Source organism: Lissotriton helveticus, chromosome 3_1 (genome assembly GCF_964261635.1).
Source record: "Lissotriton helveticus chromosome 3_1, aLisHel1.1, whole genome shotgun sequence".
Taxonomy (NCBI): domain Eukaryota; kingdom Metazoa; phylum Chordata; class Amphibia; order Caudata; family Salamandridae; genus Lissotriton; species Lissotriton helveticus.
Window position 1 is genome coordinate 2,078,155,510 of NC_136061.1, and position 19,740 is coordinate 2,078,175,249.

The following is a 19,740-nucleotide window of genomic DNA, read 5'->3' on the forward strand; positions in this document are numbered from 1 at the left end:
CTGGGGTGTTATTAATTAAATTCAAGTGGAATGTATCTGGAGATGGGGAGGGTATGGATAGGACTTTTAGCTTAGAGCGTGTTTAACATCTAGGGTGTGTAGGGCTCATTCCACTATAGCCTGTGGTTGTGGAAACAAGGACTGAGTTCTTTAGTCTGATTCAGGGGAAAAGGAGATTCCACCTTGGGGGGGGGGGGTGATGGGGGGGAGGTGTGACTGGTCCCAAGACCAACCCCATTTCTGTGAACTTGAATGATTTGTATTTATATTGTATTATTTGACTTATGGAAGTTATGGTCATGAGGAAGGCTACATTCAAGAAGAGGAACTGTACGAGGTATTAGTGTAAAGGTTCAAAGGGGTGCCCCATGTGCCTCAAGGGTCCACGCAGGGTCATGAGTAATTCCAGACAGTACGAATCTCTTACGACCGTCTGTGAAAGCCTTGACCACGAGGTTCTATAGGGGGATGAATGTGCGTGTGGTGGGCTGTTGAGGAGTTGTGAAGTGTTCTAGGCAGTAGCCGTGATGAACTGCTGCTAAAACCCATTGGTCTGATGTGATTAACCTCTAGTGAGAGAGGAAATCCTGTATTATCCCCGTCGACAGGAAATTTTTGATTGGGAGGGGGTGAGGAGTTGGCCGTCATTGCTTAGAGGCTGAATCTCCTCCACTGAACCCACTTCTGCCTTTCCTTCCGTTTTCCTTGCCTTTTTGATGTAACCCCCACCGGCCTGCTAGTGGAAGGTGTGCTGCCGTTTCTGGTAGGCCTGCGGTTGATCTGGTGACGTAGCACTAGCTTTTACTCCGGACTGTTGCTTGCAAAAGGAACCTCTTGCAGTGGAGTTTGAAGGGCATCCATAGGCTTCGCAGTGTCAAGAGTCCTTCTTTATCCTATATAGCTTCTTGTAAACTTGGGGCCATAGAGATGTTTCCCATCATACAGGAGAAGGCTGGACTTTGGGTTTGAACCTGGAGAGGCAAAGCCAGATGTGCTGTCTAAGGACACTGGAACTGGACTGATGCTGCTGGTGGCTGTGTCCACATCATCAAGCTCACAATAAATGTTGCTATTCAAGATGGTCTTGCTCTCCTCAGTCTTCCTGTACTCATCTGGCCAGTGGCAGACTAGTTCCTGCATCTCCTCACACTGAGTAGAGACATTTTAAGGCAGGGGCAAAGTGGGCAATTACCCAGAGCCCCCATGTGAAAATGAACTTTTCTATATTTGACCTCAGTTTTTTCTATTTCTGTGTCTGTAACTCTCTCTCCCTCTGCCTACCTCTACCAACAACTCAGTCTCTCTACCCAGTGTTCTCTTAAGGAGTTTTGGGCAAGACATATTTCAACTGCTCTGTGACACGTGTTAAAGTAGAACATACAATTTATTATTGTTTGGCATCACGGAATTAATTATAATGAATGAATTATAATGAAATGTGAAGTAAAATTCACATTTGTTCCATAAAGGGGCTCGAAAAATATTTGTGCGGAGCCCTTGGTGGTGCCTTCAGCATCAACTTTGGGTGTGATTGGGGGTGCTTGGCACCATTGAGTTGAGTTCTATGGCAGTGAGGATCTGTATTCTTAGGCGGAAGCGTAGTAAATTCTGAAGCCTTCCCTTGTTGCCTACTGGAGCCCAAAGGTAGCAAAGGCCCTAAATGCAGCATTTTTATTTTTGTATTTGTGTTCAGGGTTCAATCACCGACTGCAGCAGAAGCGGTGCTCTTCTGCAGCATGGGGCCGTGAGTGTTCCTGGCTTGGTTGCGTGGTGTACTAACAACCCTCAGTGTCTTCTTGCTTTGAGGTCCAGATGTTATCAGTACTGGTTCGAGGAGTTATTCCTTGTGCTCAGAGCCACTCGAGTAAATCGTCTCTGGAATGGGCAATGGCTGCGCTGACTGGAATACTGGATGAACACGTCTCATCACCTGCTTCAGCCCAACGAGGTCTTGTTCTGCGAAGATGTCCAGAGTCTTGAAAGATATATGGCGGTACATTTTGCATGGATCCCAATGTCTCTCTATACTGTACCTTTGGGTCTTCTTGAAACGGTAGGTAAGGGAGAACTCACAGGAGGTGTCATTGAGGGAAGAGGTACAAGTTGCAGATGTCTTATGATCCGACCCCGGAACGTTTGATTGGCACTAGGGGAAATTTTGGAAGCGTATCCACTCCATCAATATCTTTCGGTGCAGTTCTCAGTATCAATGGTCGAAGGACAACATGCAGGGAGAGCCATGGCTGCAAGAGCATCAAAGCAGGAGTTGATTCCTACAAAGGGGTCTGGGTGGGTTAGTGCAAAGGTAAACAGTTGAAACATGGACTATTCTTCTGAAGCATGTGTGTGTAAATTCAACAGTGTAAGCCCGAGAAAGATGCATGGTACATAACTAATACAGAACTTACATGTGTACATCCAAACCTGTTGACAGAAAAAAAACGATCTAATATGGAGTCCGTGCCCATGCACACAGTTGACCAGAGGAGGAGTCACAGCATATCTTGCGACTCAAAACACTTCTTCAAATAATTTTTTTTTACAATCGCCCTAGCCAAACACTAGATGGTAGGAGTATGTAGAGCATGTGTATCTACAACCACACATGCTATGAGCTACTTTTGTAGGGGCAGAGGGAGTGAGCCTGAAAAAAGAAACCGTATGAGCAAGCTTAGCAGGAGATACACCGTCTAACATGGAATAAAGGTAATCACTGTGAGTTTCAGAAACGAAGACATCCACAGACTGCAGTGGACTACTGGGGACAGGAAAAAATATATGATTGAGCAGGAGCTAATCAGTTTGAAATGCGATGGTAAAGTAAGTCTAAAAAGGATCTGACTAGACAGATTTCATGAAATCATCTGGTATTTGTTGCCATGTCATAGCCGGTGGTCAGAAGACCTGGATCAATGCCCTCAACCAAAAATACAATTTGGGACGGTGAAACCAAATGGCTTAGCAAAAAAAGAAGAGTAGGAGACTGAAAAGCTCTCACATCTAATTCCTCCTCAAGGACAGCTTTGGACAGGTCAGTACCTTGAGGGGTTTAGTAAGGCTGTGGCACAGCCTTCAGTGGCAAAATGTTACTTCACAAACAGTTTAACTGGAGACCTACTATTGTGCCATTAACCTATCGTTTCCTTGGTTTTGTGCTTCCTGTGATGGTGCACTCGCGAAGGTTGGTCCAAGGTACGTTCTGGAGGTTGTATGTGTTTTCAACAGAAGACACATCATGACAATTTATTTTCTTAAATCCCTTTTTTACTAATTCTAATTCAAGAATGGCTTCCACCAGGTTGTCAAAAACAACCTGAAGAAAAAAAAGCATTTCTTCTGGTGTGTTTTCAGTTTTCTTTTTTCTTTTTTTTAAGGGGTGGAGGTTCTCCCCTAACTTCCCCCACCTCCAACTTTGCTCTTTGTCATGATGTTTCATCCACCCGGTCCACCAAAGCGCCTTTCGGTGCTTCACGGGCTATTTCTCCCAGCCGTTTTTTTCTTTTTATCTAAACACTACAACTTATTCCCTTCTACATTCCCCCCATCCTCTCTTCCCACCCCCTTTTCTATTTTTCTATTAATAGCTGCGTACTGTTATTTTTTTTAGTTAATAAAATACCAGTCTCCCTTTCCCACAAAAACAGTAACGTTGTTTGGCCTTTGAAGCTTGCTAAACTGTGAAGCTCTCAAAGCTATATTGGAATGATGATGAGGCAAAATCACTCCTCTATAAAAGCTTCACAATCTTGCCTGGGGTGAAAGAGTCACCCGACACTAAAGGAGGATGGCTCTTGTCCCACCAAATGATACTCAAAATGTGCATACCCAGAGGTTGTCTGTCTCGTGAATAGCCAACTGCAGGTACTGAACCCATGGGTGATTTTCACACGGGTATATATATAAGCTCTGCTAAATCAGAAAGTGTATCTGAACCCAGAATCACTTTCAGCAAAATCTGTCAACCTGCATCTTACAATGAAGCTGAAGGTTTCTTTCAAAATAAACAGTGGAAGCTTTCTGAGAAGCATTTGGAAAATCATAACTAAGAAACAGACAAACGTTTCCCAAACAGATAGAAAATTAAGCCTAGGCATGATTGAAAGGAATGCAAACAAGGGATCACTGTAATATTTGTGGCAACAGCATATTGTAAGAAGGTTTGTACTGTTGTCCTTTCAACACAGGAGATCTATAACAACTTAGTATGGAAGGAGTGCAAAACAAAAGTATAACGGATGGACTATGGTTAACCACTGACATAGCATGTATCTCTCATATTGTCTGGTGCACCTGCAACAGAACCAAATGATCACAAAAAATAGCCAGGCAAAATTCATAAAAGTAAGCCTGCCCTTAATAGTCACTGGTGCAGGTGTATAGCACTTAGGTTTCCCAACATCTTTAAGCTGCGATGCTCGGTGGAACAAGCTGTAAAATAGTAATTGACCACATAGTGGTCATGTACAGTCCTCTCTATATTCAGGACCATGAAAGTACTTACAATGGGTGTTTTCTAACATCTATTATCCCAGTATTGGAAAGCATAGGGTTAGCATTGAGGAGAGAAACACGATGCTCCCGTCGAGGTTTTGCTAGGTATGCAAGAGTCCTCGGAGTGACTGCATCACTGGTCTGCACCACTCTGTGTTGCAAATATTCTAGGGAATCCCGCTGACGACCATCATCCAAACCAGGCTGCTCTTCACTAGGTAAAGAAGACCTCCTCCATGTTGGAGGCAGTGGCACATGCACAAGGTCTCGGTTCTCCTCCCTTGGCTTTTGATTTCTTTCACCAACTGCAAGCTGCACATTCTGCTCAAACATTGCACCAGTACCACCCTGTAAAAAAGGTCCAACAGCTGTGGTCTGTTTGTCTCCTGGGTGAACAATCGTTCCGTCCAATCCAATCTCTGAGAAGAAAGAAAAAAATAGGAAATGCATTAAAAAACAAGCATTGGCATAGCCAATAGGTCTCGCTTGTGGGACCTTAAAAGTATTTAGTTACGTAGGATATTGTCACATTTTATAGCAATTTGAATACGTAAATAAGCTCCTTTGAATCCATTTATTTTTAACAAAACAGAAGTACATTTACACGCGCACCACTTTATAATGCAGCTCAACCTGCAAAGCACGTATTCCACTAACAATAAATAGCCGACTGTAGAAATATTCAATGATAGTAATATAGTTGTAGGGTTTGACGTCATAAATAAATGCGAGTTTAGAATCAATCAACTGTTGCAAAACACCATAGCCGTGCACAAGGTGATTTTACAAATACAACTTCTCTTTTTTGTAATTTTATGAAGCCTTCCGGAACAATTGTGCGTGTGTGAAATGATGACATTGGGCGAACAAAGTTTTAATATATATCGAGCACGCAAACAATACTGTTTAAGACAGTATCTTTTTTTTTTTTTTTAAAAGGCTTTTGATTAAGCAAAAAGGTTGTCGTTAAGCGTCAACTAATTGGTTTCAGAGGGGAAACAGCAATTACGGAGGATGTCTGTGTGCCTTCTGCTCTCCTGGCGCCTCGGGTCTGTTTAGTGTTCACACGTGAAATTTCAAAAGCATTCATCAAGGAGGATGTCTCTGCCTGCCTTGTGGCGCCTGTTGTCAGTCAGTCAGTCAGTCAAATATCTTTATTCGGTTAATTAAAACCATAAAAGCAATACACAATTCATTTTTTAAAAATAAGAACTATACAAATAGATTAAAATTGGCAATTAAACAAACTATACACATGTTGCAGTTCCTAAAATGATTCATTAAAAGAGGTTTTTTAAAAGAGGTTTTTTTGTTATTAAAAAGTTTGAGTACAAAACAGGTTCACTATAAGAAAAGGTCCAGAAAAAGACAAGCGCCTCCATGTCCCAATGATCCTTGTGCAGTGTCCCAGAATAAAGTTGACAAAATATCAACCAGGATGTATATTTGTCTGGGTAAGTCTTGTTTTATTTGATCGGGCAGCCGCCACCAAGAAACTGGCTACACCATATGTGACCTGCACAGTGTTCAACATTTGCAGGTATAAAAGTGCAGGCCTTACTTGGACAAAATTAAGTTCCTTCAGAATGGGATATAAAAACTTTTTCCGGGGCTCCAGATAGTGTTCGCAAAACATCACAAAGTGGACTGTATCCTGATTTGAGAAGCTATCACAAGTGCAAGGTGGGGTATTTTCAAGGGTCCCCCACTTTATGTTGAAACCCAGCACTAGATGGATAAGATTGAACCTAAATCTCAATAAAAGAAAACGATGGTATGGTTTGGTCACAAATGTTAGATAAGGTTCCATGGCAGAGGAGGTAGAAAGTTGATATATTGTTCTCACCATGGATTTGTTGAGTTCAACCTCTTCCCTATCTAACTCCAGCAAATTCCGGAGATGCAACTTAACCCACCCTACATCTTCTTTCTTGAGGCCCTGTGGAGAAGAGTACATATCCGGGCGCCCTAGCTTCACGCATGCCGCTCTAACATACGCTAGCCAGGGAATACTGCCCGCCTTGTCCAGGGCCAGACAGTCTTTGAGTATGAGATGGTTCAACGTGATCTCCTCATTTGTCCAGGTTTTCACCCAGCATAGCAGGGGGGCCATTTTTAGAAGGTCAGTAATGTGGCCCAGGCCGACTTCACTATGGATGGAATATGTAGGCGATGACTTTGGGAGTGACAACAAAGTTCGTATAAAATTATTTTCTACAATTTGAATGCCTTGAGAGGGAGCATAGCCCCAGATGTCAGCCCCATAGGATGCAATAGCCAGGCACTTGGATTTGTAGATACGGATCATGGCCTCCATGGGCCTAGAACCTAATTTTTTAGAAAAGCTCATGAGTCCTGTAGTAGATCTTGCAACTACGTTGGCCTTCAATTTTAGTTGAGGTCCCCAGGATCCTTTTTCGTCAAAAGTGACGCCTAGATAGCAAAAAAAAGGTACCCTAGAGATTTGTAATTCGTTGCAACTAAAAGTTTTAATCTTCAGGCTTTTCCTACGTGTGCCCGTGACCATGACATGGGATTTTAGTGTATTGATCTTTAAATCTAAAGATTCCATGAATGATCCGAAATGGTCTAACAATTTTTGCAAACCAATGCCTGTGCGGGCTATTAGGACAGCGTCATCCGCGTACAGGAGGACCGGGATAGGGGACCCTCCCATACGCGGGACGTCCATGGTGGCTAAATTGAGTGATTTACCCAGGGAGTTAATGTAGAGTGTGAATAGGAGAGGGGCCAGGATACAACCCTGTCTGACCCCTCTCCCTGATCTAAATTTTTCAGTACATCTACCTTCCCTTGTAACCCTAACGGAGGCAAACAAATTCTGGTGGAGGTCATGTAAAAAATTCACCAAAGTAGTGTCCAAACCCAAATCCCGCAAAATAAGCCAAAGTTTAGAGCGATTAACCAAATCAAAAGCGGAGGATAAGTCCATAAACCCTAGATATAAATGCCCCTCCTTCGCCACGGTGTATTTACTAATTATGAGGTGGAGGTTTAAGCATTGGTTCATGGTCCCCCTGTGAGCCCTAAAACCATACTGAAGGTCAGAGAGGACCCCACTCCCATCAAGCCAATCCCCGAGTCTTTGTAGAATGACTCTGCCTAGGATTTTAACAGCAGAGTCAAGCAAGGAGATTGGCCTGTAGCAAGCCGGGTCCCCCCTGTTCCCCTTCTTAAAAATCGGAACAATTATAGAGGTGGACCAAGAAGGGGGAAAGCCTGCCGAAGGTATCGCATTAAAAACATTGGTCAATATTTTGGACCAGAATTGGGGATACTGCATGTAGAGATCAGCAGGTACCCCATCAGGTCCCGGTGCCTTATGTTTACTTGTGTCTTTAATGGCCTTTTCAACCTCACAAATGTTAAAATCCATGGTCATGATATTCCGTGAAGGGACACTAACTGACGGGAATGAGACTTCAGTTTCATAGATTTGTTTGAAATGATTAAGCCATCTATCGTCTTCGATCACGCAATCCATATCTGATTTCCCATCCTCAGTAAAGAAGGGCTGATTAATAATGGCCCAGAATTTCCTACTGTCTCTCAGTATATTTACGGACAGTAAACTCTCCCAGGCCTCCTCCTTAATCTGAGTCTTACGATTGGCAAGTGCAGTTTTATAACCCTGCCGAAGACTTGCCACTAGAGTCCTGTCTCTGGGTCTCTGTTGGAGTGCTTTCAATAGGGCGTTATGTTTTTTTGAACATTCCCTATCGAACCATCTATGTATATGCTTGTTACCTTGCGGGCCATTCCTGGACTCCAAATTCTTGGAGATACTTGAACATATCTCAGTGTAAGCGGCCACTACCTCAGACCCCAAGGAAGTAGGATCAAGGCAAACTGCCATCTTTGCCTCTGTTTCCTGGGCTAGTATTTGGAAGAAATTTTTGGGGACAATCTTCTCCCACTTAATCCTCCTCCCCTGCTCTTTAGAGGTAAGATCCCTTGGGGCTACCACCCCTGTTACCCTCTCGGTCATGGAGCAATCCAGGTCCAAGGTCAGCAAAACAGGGTTGTGGTCGCTGAAAACAGCAGACACCACACAGTATTCGCAAGCCCTAGCTAACACCCCTGGTGATACAAAAATGTAATCAATGATGGTATTAGCATCTCTCCCAATGAATGTGGGTGGTCTGATTTCATTTGTACCAAAACCCAATTCAAATAGATTTAAAGTGGCCAGAAAGCTCTCAAGCCCCTCCCCCTCCTTAGTGTGTTCAAAATGGGGGATCCCTTCAACCAATGATCCTCCGTACCTGTCATTGTAACAATCCCCATCACAGGGGTGAATATTAAAATCACCCAGGATAACAATCTCTGGGACGGAAGTGCAATCGTGTCTATAGACTGACAAAAAATCTAACAGAGCAGACAAATACTCGTTTACAAAAGAACCATCCCTGGAATTATAAAAATTAATGATTAAAAAGGATTGATGGTCCGAAATAACCCACTCAATTATCAACGTATTCCTGGGAGCAGGTTCTATTTTTTTAAAAGACCCAACCAGATTCAGTGAGAATAATGTTAGAAGCCCCCCCTTGGGTCTCCCTCTCGCACCTGATACTGCTGGGATTGAGAAACTGTGAAAACCATCCAATGAAAAACAGGTTGACGTGTCCCACGTTTCTTGAAGTGCCACTATATCATATTGTTTAACAAACCCTTGCCAACTAGGATCTAAGGCCTTAGCAGTAATACCCGCTATATTCCATGTGAGGAATTTACAAAGAGGCTTATTGGATTTATGCTGGTTATGCACTCCTCTAGCCTCAGTAGCTTCCAAGCCATCATCAGGAGAGAGAGTTGAATTAACCTTCTGCAGATCCACAAAGCTATCTTCTCTCACCATAAGAGTCTGGGAGTTATGGCGCCGCTGACCACCTAGTGATCCCTGTGTATGTCAGTCAACCCAGTCCGTGGTTGACAAGCACTCATAACGGTTAACAATTGGGAAGTCAAAGTAGCTATCTTGCCCATTTGTAGCCTGATAATACTGTTGTGAGTAACTATTTTGGGGCCCTACCGCATAACCCCCTTGGAGTGGTCTGCCTCTTCTCCTCCTCACTAGATTCCAGCCCACATCGCCCTCCTCCTCCCATCCGTATGATTGTTCCTCCCATGGGTTGGTAAACCTCTGTCTAGGTTTTGGATCGTGTGGACCCCTTAGCCAGCTCCATCTTTTGTCTGTATGATTCCCTGGTAGATAGAAATACGAAAGTGGCCTAGCCATAACAGTGCTAGCTAGGTGTCTGGGTGCTCTACTACATATGTGTTCTACAACCTGAGTATTCTCGAAAGTCACCACAACACAATCCCCTTGCAGATTTTTTCTATTCCCGCCCACCCATGGAGTTCTTTCTACCATTAAAATTTTACTAGGAATGTTAGGCGGGAGGGGATGGTTTTTAGTGAGCCAATGACACACCTTATTTTTAAGGGCCTGATGAGATTCTACTTCCGATGGGGGAATTTCAGTGACTCCAGTAAGAATCACTACAAAGGGACAAGCGTCTGGTGGAAGATGAATGTTTCTGCGAATCGCAGCCTTAGTTCGCGGGGCCTGATCGGGATTTAGGGTTACTGAAGTGGAAACACTTGATGTAACTTGGGTAGTTTGTTTAGTAGCTTGAGGGATTTCTTTAGTGGCTTTGGAGGTTTGATTAGCATTAGATGTATTCACCTGTAAATTGGGAACAGGGGTCTTTGCTTTCATGCCTCCCTGTTTTAGAGTACTACTAGGGTCTTTTGGAGGATTAGTTTTAGACGCGGTGACATTGTTACCCAAGGATGACTTGTTAGCTGTACTCGCAGCATGAGATGTCTTGGCATTCATAGAGAAGCATGGAGCACTTATCTCCTTATGGATATTCATCAGGATAGTCTCCAAGCCGCGAAGTCTAACTTCTATGGGTTCCAGAAGGCTTTTAATCGTGTTAAAGATTATATTATTGACCACATCCTGCCCATGGCCATCTTGATTCTGTATAGCTAGATTGGAGACTTCCCCAGTGAGTTCCAAAATTTCCTCCAGGCTGCTATCTAGGATGGTATCGTCTGGAAGACTAATCGGTAAGCCAAAATTTGTGGGATTCACCCCGCCTGTATCATTGGAGGAAACTAGCAAATTATTGCAAACAATGCCCGGATCTACAGTAGAGGGTTGTTGAAGTCGAACAGTTTGCGCTATTTTAGCTTTTTTCCCTTTGGGGGTGGTAGAGTTATTTGCCTTTCGTTTCGGGATTGCCCCTTCTATCAAACCCCTTTGATTTATATTAGTTACCACGGGAAAGTTATCTAGCTCAGTGGCGTCTAATCCACTCTCTGTCAAAATGTTGAGATTGGGGGTAGCTTCTAAATCCAGTTGTGAATTTGCAACATCTAGTTCCTTATCGACCTCAGTGTGATCAGCTTGGTTATGAATATGCCGGGAGTTGATGGTGAGAGTGTGTGCCTGGGCAATAAGGCCCAACGAAGATCTCCTGGCGTTAGCTAGATCCTGGGATACTCTCCTATCCATTAATATTATTCCCTGGTCGATTAGTGCATTGGTGCGGACGATGAAATCGTCTAGGGTCCCAGTTAGTTTTTTAGTACCTGCTGCGGCCATGCTTCTGGTTTCCCGGCAGTTCATGGCACCCCTATATAGATGGTGAAATAACCTAGTCAGTACAAATAGTGTGGAAATAGACTACCGACTTACGGTTACCGTGAGCACCTTGTTCCTTTTGGCTGGGGTAAATCGGGCAGGGGTTCAAGCCCAGGCCCAGGCTCCTCGGGCCTCTGAGGGCTAGCCCGGCGCTGTATCCCGCACGCGTCCCGCTACGCGGAGGTGGTGACGTTGTTTTAGGCGCCTCCGGCCGCCTTCTTGCGCGTCACTATCGCGCGCCCCCGCACAGGCTCCTGGGTGTTGGAGTCCCCCCGCTCTGCTTCCGCGAAGATGTTGAGCTGCGGCGGCAGGGGGGACTCGGCTCTTTCTCCTCCTTCAGTGGCGGAATTGGTCTCCGCTGCGGCGAGATGGCGGGTAGGTGGGCTCTCCCTCTGCTGGCTGATTTCTCAAAAAATGGTTCCCAAGGCGCTACGGAGGCACCGCTGTTTTAGGCGCCTCCGGCCGCCTTCTTGCGCGTCACTATCGCGCGCCCCCGCACAGGCTCCTGGGTGTTGGAGTCCCCCCGCTCTGCTTCCGCGAAGATGTTGAGCTGCGGCGGCAGGGGGGACTCGGCTCTTTCTCCTCCTTCAGTGGCGGAATTGGTCTCCGCTGCGGCGAGATGGCGGGTAGGTGGGCTCTCCCTCTGCTGGCTGATTTCTCAAAAAATGGTTCCCTGTTGTCTATTCCCAGCAGAGGAAGGAGCTGTAGAAGCAAGATTTCCGCGCTTGTGGAGGAAGATTAATTGTTCACAAAAGTTAGCCTTTTCTCCAGCTTACACATAGTTTAGTTCTTACTTAAACCTTCCATGCTTGTTCTTTCTAAATATATAGAGTGCGTGCATTTAGCAATTTACATTGGACCGTACAAAATGCACGCGCTATGTATATTTAAAAACAACAAGCCGGTAATGTTTGACTAAGATGGCAGGGTGCTGGCATTTTTTTATGTAAGAGTAGCATGGGCTAAAAATGAATAATGAAAATACGCGCTCTGTGGTGAGGGAGGGGGAGGGAGTAAAAGCGCGGCAGGACTGTTGTATTTAGTTTCAAGGCACAAAGAGAGCGCGAGTAGAGGTGCTTATAACATTTTTCACATTTTCAAGCAATTTGAATAAGCAACTAATCTCCTTTGAGTTCCTTTATTTATTTAAAAACAGAAGTCCATTTATATATCGCAAACTCGACTCAAAGGCATTGGAGCACTTTACACGCGCACTAGTGTATAATGCCGCTCAGCCTGCAACTCACGGATTCCACTTCACAAAAATAGCCAACTGTAGAAATATTCACTGCTACTAACAGAAGCTCGGCAGGATTGGTATATATAGTTTTAATGCACTTAGAGAGCGCGAGTAGAGGTGCTTATTGAAAATGTTCACATTTTCAAACACGTTTAATAAAAAAAATCGAGGATTAGCTTTCAGCATGTTCAAGTAAAGGGACAATGACGCGATTAAGGGAAAGGACAGCTGAAAATAATGTAAGACATTGCGCGGCCTGGCAGATGCCAGCTGTAAAGTAAAAAAAAAAAGGTTTTTATTTCGAATTCTTTTGTTTTGCATCAATCGCGGCACTGGAGGATTAGCTTTCAGCATGTTAAAGTAAAGGGACGAGGCCGCGATTAGGGGAATGGATGCACGCTTGTGAAACAGGCATAAGGCTGATCAGGGAGCTGATGTGGGACGATGGCGCGATTAAGAAGTACAAGACTGCACTGAAAGTGTAAGCGCAACGACGACGAGGCAGCGCTGGGGAGTGTCGGCTCCGATCGTCAACGCTGCACTTGAATAAGGCATCCCTTTGAAGTGAAGCTCTTGGCGCGCTGGAGAAGCGTGAGCCTGGTGGGGGGGCGGCGGGATGCCAGTGAGTGGGAGGGAACGGGCCAAGCGCGCGCTCGAGAAGTCACGGATGTGCAAGGCTGTGTTTGCGCACGATTAAGGGAAAGGACAGCTGAAAATAATTTAAGACATTGCGCGGCCTGGCAGATGCCAGCTGTAAAGTAAAAAAAAAGGTTTTTCTTTCGAATTCTTTTGTTTTGCATCAATCGGGGAGTGAATGCGAGCGAGCGAGGAGTGAATGCGAGCGAGCGAGGAGGGAAGCCGGATGGGGGTGGGAGAGCCTGGGGAGTGAATGCGAGCGAGCGAGGAGGGAAGCCGGGTGGGGGTGGGAGAGCCTGGGGAGTGAATGCGAGCGAGCGAGGAGGGAACATGGGAAGCCGGATGGGGGTGGGAGAGCCTGGGGCGTGAATGCGAGCAAGGGGAGGCAGGCAGATTAGGGAGATGCGCGTGCTTGTGTGGTCACGTGACCCGCTTTGTGGCCACGTGACCTCACATGCACTGTGAAGAAACGCCAGTGGTTTCACTAGCCGATCGAGCACTTGAATTCGATCCTATCCATTCCTGCGGAATGGGACAGGCTCGACCTAAAAAGGCAAATCAAAATTTAACTTAAAGACTCTAAAAAGAAGATTTTCCAAAAGTTCTAGTTCAACCAGAACATTTATACACATGCATATACACCTTTTACAAGCACCATCTAATACGCATTACATTTACCTCCAAAATTATAACTTATGCTCAGAGTAATATAGTGACTTATCCTTTGGCCTTATAAGCATGTCTAGCATAAAGGTTTGAGGCTTCAACAGAAAGACTACTTTATTTTCATGCCTACATCTCGCCCACTATCAAGTCTAGCCCCTTCCCAAAAGTGACTCTGAGAAACTCTTTGCAAAGTGGACTCATCCAGGAATCTAACATTCGGTATCTTGTATGTGTAGACTGATAGTTTTTCATTTAGTAACAAAACTATGTTTTAAGTGGAGGACTCTCCTTTCACAATATCTTAAAGAAACAAGTTTCTTCGGTAACGATCTTTCTGGTACAGACTATCTAGCCACGGACTCCCCATCAATTGAATATTGAATATATCCCATGCGTCAGCCGGATCTGAAATCTTTTCTAATACTGCTACGTGCTGGTATGTGGCTCCACAATGACGCCGTTTTGCCCCGGAAAGGACAGGCAGAGGTGGGCAGTGGAAGGACTCTAACCAGATAGTCCTGCAGAACTGATAAGGCAAAGTGCCCTTCTCTGTGGACTTGGCTGTCCAGAAAACAGTGGTTTGTAATTGTATGGAGGGATGCCCACATAACATTGTCCTAATCCAATCCACGGACAAGAACCTGGAATTACTAGACAACCTGTTCCCCAAGTTCAAAGAGCACCTCTCCAAGCTGAGGACCCCCACCCAGAACTCCGCCAGCACTATCACCCCTGACGTCGCATCCACCACCTACTACACTTCTACCCCTAGCATCCCAGTAAATGGCCCACCTGCTGTTAACGCCCCCCACTCCCCAAGGACAGTCACAAATAACTCCACCGCACATACTAGCAGCCCCTCTAACATGACCCTTCTTATCCCCACCCATACCCCCTCCATCCCTCCCCCCCCCGGACAGAACATCCCCCGCCCACAACACACCACCATCTGAACAAGCCACCGCCCAAAGTTTATCCACCCCCCCTTCCTATCCCCCCCACGACAGACACCTCTCCCTCCCCATCTCCCTCCACACTCCCACCCACGAGTCTCTCACACCTGACACAACAACTCCCACCCACAACACGCCTACATCTGCACACACCATCACTCGGAGTTTATCCACCCATCCCCCCCACGGCAGACAACTCTCCCTTCCCTGCTCCCTCCCCACTCCCACTCACAATTCTATCTCCCTCCCAACAAAAGATACAGAACATACCTCCTCCCTTACCTTAGCATCCCCCTCTCTCCCACCTCCTATTCTCAGCCCTCACTACCCTCCTGTCTCCCCCACTGTCTTCAGCCTTCACTCACTCTTCTACTCACCGGCACCGTCTCCCACTGAAGTCACTACCTATGCTTCCCACCCACCGCCTGTCTCACCTACATCACCCACACCCCTCGCCCACAAACACGTTCACACCGTGAATACCATCCCACTCATTAGCACCGCGGAACCCCTCAACAAGGCTAGTATACCCCCCCCCCGATACCCTGCCTGCTCTCCAGCACACTACTCAACCACTCACCAACGGCTCTCTCCACCAACACCTTCCCCAATGACCCTCCTGACCTGACTTTATCCACCCTCCAACAAGTCAAAGAGGAAATCTTACAAATCAGAAAAGACATCCACGCAATCAAAAACCTTCTCCTCACAGCCCAGTCTACCTCCCACCATCCCACTACCCTACAAACGACGCACCCTCCCTACATACCCTCGCCCCCGACGACACCAGCAATGGCCTACTATCCCCGTTCGCAATAATTCCCACCGCCCCCGTCGTGTTCTCAACCCCTTGTCGGACCGCGACCTATGCTCTCTCCTACGCTCTTATGGCCCAGGTCCGGTAAAAGACTTTTCCAACTCACACATCCCCATACCCACAATTCTTACAAACCCTCTAAGGCTCCCAACACTCAACAACAGAGGCTCCGTCCCTAACAACCTCAGAAAAGTTCCCCTCACACTAGAAAGCTCGACCACCCTTCTCTCTCCCAAACTCAAATGCATCCTACTAAACTGCAGATCGGCCCAGAGACATTCCTCCGACATCGCGGATCTCGTCTCAAATAGGGATCTGGACCTAGCCATTCTAACGGAAACGTGGCTCACTGAAGCCTCTACCCCGATTATGGACATACTAGTCCCCCCCAATTATCACATCATTAGGCTGGACAGGTCTCCTGGCAAGACGGGCGGGGGAATTGCATGCATTTTTAGGAGCAACCTCTCCGTTACTCAAGTCACCTCCCCCTCCCTTTCCTCCTGTGAACTACTCTGCCTCGACATCACCAGTGAGGGCAAACAAGTCTGTGCTTTACATCTTATCTATCACCCGCCTGGTGACAATCTCATATTCACCCAACAATTCATGGACCTGATCACTTCCAATGCCGGTCGGCAGACCACTCAAGTCTACCTGGGTGACTTCAATCTCCACTGGAACGATCAGAAAGACACCGTGGTGAATAGTCTCAAAACTTTCCTCAATGCGCTTGACCTCACCCAACTATGCGATAAACCAACACACGACAAAGGCGCGATACTCGATCTCATCATTGCCAAAGAGAACGCTATTCATCTGGAGGCGATTCTACCCTGCGACTGGTCAGATCACCACATTATCACCTTTTTTATCAACGAAAAAGTTAAACCTAACCCTACTCAACCAATCAAAACCAAAACATGGAAAAGGGATTTGAAGAATCTCAACCCCTCTACCCTACCTCCCCACATCGGCAACCTCCTCCTTCCCCCTTCAGGGGCCTCAGATGTTCAATCACTGACTGACCACTACCTTGACTCTATGAATACAATAGTCAATGAAGTCGCCCCTCTGCAACTGAAGAGAGTCTCCACCAAAATTTCTAACCCCTGGTATGATGACAGACTCAATGACGAAAGGCGTAATATGCGAATGGCAGAGCGCACCTGGAGATCGGACCCCTCAGCACTGCATCTCAAAAAGCTTAAGAACAAGAGAAATGCCTACTTTAGGAAAATAAAGCGCACAAAGTCGGACTTCTTCAGCCGCCAGTTGGACCAAGCGAAGAACAGGCCAAGAAAGCTGTTCGAGCTAATCAAGACCCAAACAAAGGCACAACCCACACAATCAAACAGCACAACAAATGACACCCCACACTGTGAAGCCTTCTCTGCTTTCTTTAAACTAAAGACTGACAACATAAGAAATGACCTCATCATGGATGTAAGCCGATACCCCAACCACACCAGAATGGCAGACACTCAACCTAAAAACAAGGCATCCTGGCAGCACTTCGATACCTATTCGGAAGAAGCAATACACAAACTGCTCTGCACCTTGAAGCCCTCGAATCACCTCACAGACCCTCTACCTGCTAATGCTGTAAAAGACTTTATCCCCTTGCTCCTCCCTCTCTGGACCAAGATCATCAACAGCTCTTTGCAACAAGGCCACATTCCAGACTCCCTTAAGGTGGGGCAAGTCACGCCTATACTCAAGAAACCTACAGCTGATCCGTCTGACCTAAACAACTATCGGCCCATCACCAATATCCCCACCCTGGCCAAACTGCTGGAGAAATGTGTCCAACTCCAACTAACAAAACACATTGATCAATATGACCTCCTCAACCCTCATCAATCAGGCTTCAGAGCGAAACATAGCACGGAAACAGCTATGACACACATAATTGATGATGCCCTCCAAATTCTGGATCGCAATGAGTCCTGCCTCCTCATCCTTCTTGACCTCTCGTCAGCATTTGACACGGTCAAACATGAGAACTTGCTAGAGCTGCTAAGTACTAGAATGGGGCTATCGGGAACTGTTCTCAAGTGGTTTTCGTCCTTCCTTCACAATCGGTCTCAGAGGTTCAAGATCGACAATGTGCTATCTACACCTGTGCCTGCAGATCTAGGTGTTCCACAAGGATCCACCCTCTCCCCTACACTGTTCAACCTCGTTATGGAACCGCTCGCCACCTTGCTTCAAGCTTCCAATGTTCAATTCCATATGTACGCCGATGACACACAACTCTATCTAAAGTTACAATCCCCGGAAGATATCAAACATCTGAATTCCACACTTATTAACACCCAATCTTGGCTGGCCGATAATCACCTCAAACTAAATGCCCTGAAAACTGAGTTCCTACTCATCTCACCCCCGGCGAAAATCTCCACCACCCAAACCTGGCTCAACAACCTAACAGCACTCAATGTCCAACCTACCATCGTGGACTCGGCGAAATCCCTAGGCATCACACTCGACGCCAAGCTCAACATGCAGCAGCACGTCAGCAAAGCCACAAAAGCAGCTAATTTCCAAATTAACACGCTGAGGAAAATTAAACCCTTCCTCCCGGCCAAAGACTTCCAAACTGCTGTACAAGCTTTAGTCATCCCTCGAATAGACTACGGAATTGCGGCCCTCAGCGGTCTCCCGCTATCCACAACAGCACCCTTAAGAGCCTCCCTGAACGCTGCCGCAAGACTCATTACTGGCTCTAGAAAGCATTCGCACATATCCCCAGACTTAAAGTCTCTAAAATGGCTGCCTTTTGAAGCCAGAATACAGCTAAAAATTGCAGTTATGACACACGCGGCCGTGCACCACAAGACACCCAACTACCTCGCTCAAAAGCTGTCTATATCAGGAGGTTCGAGATCCAATAGGAGTACAAAAAATCTACTCCTGAAACCTCGTAGATTCCGGAAAGTGAAAACTTACAAGCGCTCCTTCTCAGGAATGGCACCCAGGATCTGGAATGCGCTCCCTCCTGAAACCAGACTGATCTCCTCCACTGCACTCTTCAAGAAAGAGGTGAAAACAATCCTTCTGGCCAAGATCTCCTGATCGTTATAGATGTTGGTTCAGAGACTCTGCATTGCCTTATACCACTGCTCACCCTATCCCTTGGCACTATACTCTACTTGTTGGGGGCACTACTACGCTACTCTCTTACTACCGACCAAGATATGTTACACGTTGGTTTACTGATCCACCTAAACACCTCTGTAGTGGGATCAATGACTTGTGCTGTCCTATATTACTTCCTTACCTGATTGTATATGGATTGGTTTTATGTATGTTTTTATTATCCATGTTATTACCATGTTATTGACTATTATATTGTTCCCATTATCTCTGTTGACTCCTACTGCCCCTACCCTGTCTTTGTGAAGCGCTCTGATATCTGTAAGGATCCTGTTCGCGCTTTATAAAACTTTGGATAAATAAATAAATAATAAATAAACTGGCTGGCAGATGTCTAGGTCAGGTAAGCCACAAGCTAACGCAGTGGTAGCAGCTTTTGCCCTTGTGGAGGGGGCACACAACCCTTCCTGAGGCCACTTTTTTGCCTGCCAGTGCATAACAAATTTTAATGCAGAGCACAATCCAGTATGGCATGTTACACTTCTGCACAGCCTTGCCTTTTTTTCAACTCCGGCTAACCCAACAAAGAGCTGAACATCCACCCGTGGCCTTTGTTACGATCAATGAAGAAGCTGAGCGCTCTCTTACGAGCCAAGCGATGGAGCCTCTCCCCTCAGAAGGGTGAGGTGGAGGACAGAACGCCAGCAGAGTGCTGGAGTGTCCAATGGGGAACGGCGTCACAACTTTAGGGAGAAATTATCCCCTAGTACAAAGAGCTTGCTTGTCGGAGAAGAATGTGGTGTATGGAGGATAAACGCACACAGCCTGAAGCTCACTTACAAGCTGTGTGGAAGTGATGGCGATCAGTAATATAGCTTTGATGGCGAGAAGCCGTAAAACACAACTGTGGAGCAGCTCGAATAGAGTACACCTCAAATACGCAAGGACAAAATTGAGGTCCCACTGGGGCATCACAAACGGATACGGGGGTACCTATGGTGCAGTCCTTTAAAAAAACAAAAACGCATCACAACAGGTGATTTAAATAAAGAAAGCTGATCAAGCAACTGTAAGAAGGCAAAGCGGGCCGAAAGAACCTTTCAAATTGCGCAGGGCAAGGCCTTGCCTGGCAAGAGACAGCATAAATAACAAAACATCT

At 46.0% G+C, this 19,740-nt stretch overlaps 1 protein-coding gene across 1 annotated transcript in view; it reads right to left on the minus strand.

Annotated features, from left to right (window-relative positions):
• Positions 1–3,753: 3,753 nt before the first annotated feature.
• Positions 3,754–19,740, minus strand: part of KIF7 (kinesin family member 7) — a 295,905-nt gene continuing 279,918 nt past the window's right edge. The window contains exon 18 of the mRNA XM_078683208.1: positions 3,754–4,910. Coding sequence (XP_078539334.1) covers positions 4,498–4,910 — 413 coding nt within the window. The 3' untranslated portion in view covers positions 3,754–4,497. The remainder of the gene's footprint in view (positions 4,911–19,740) is intronic.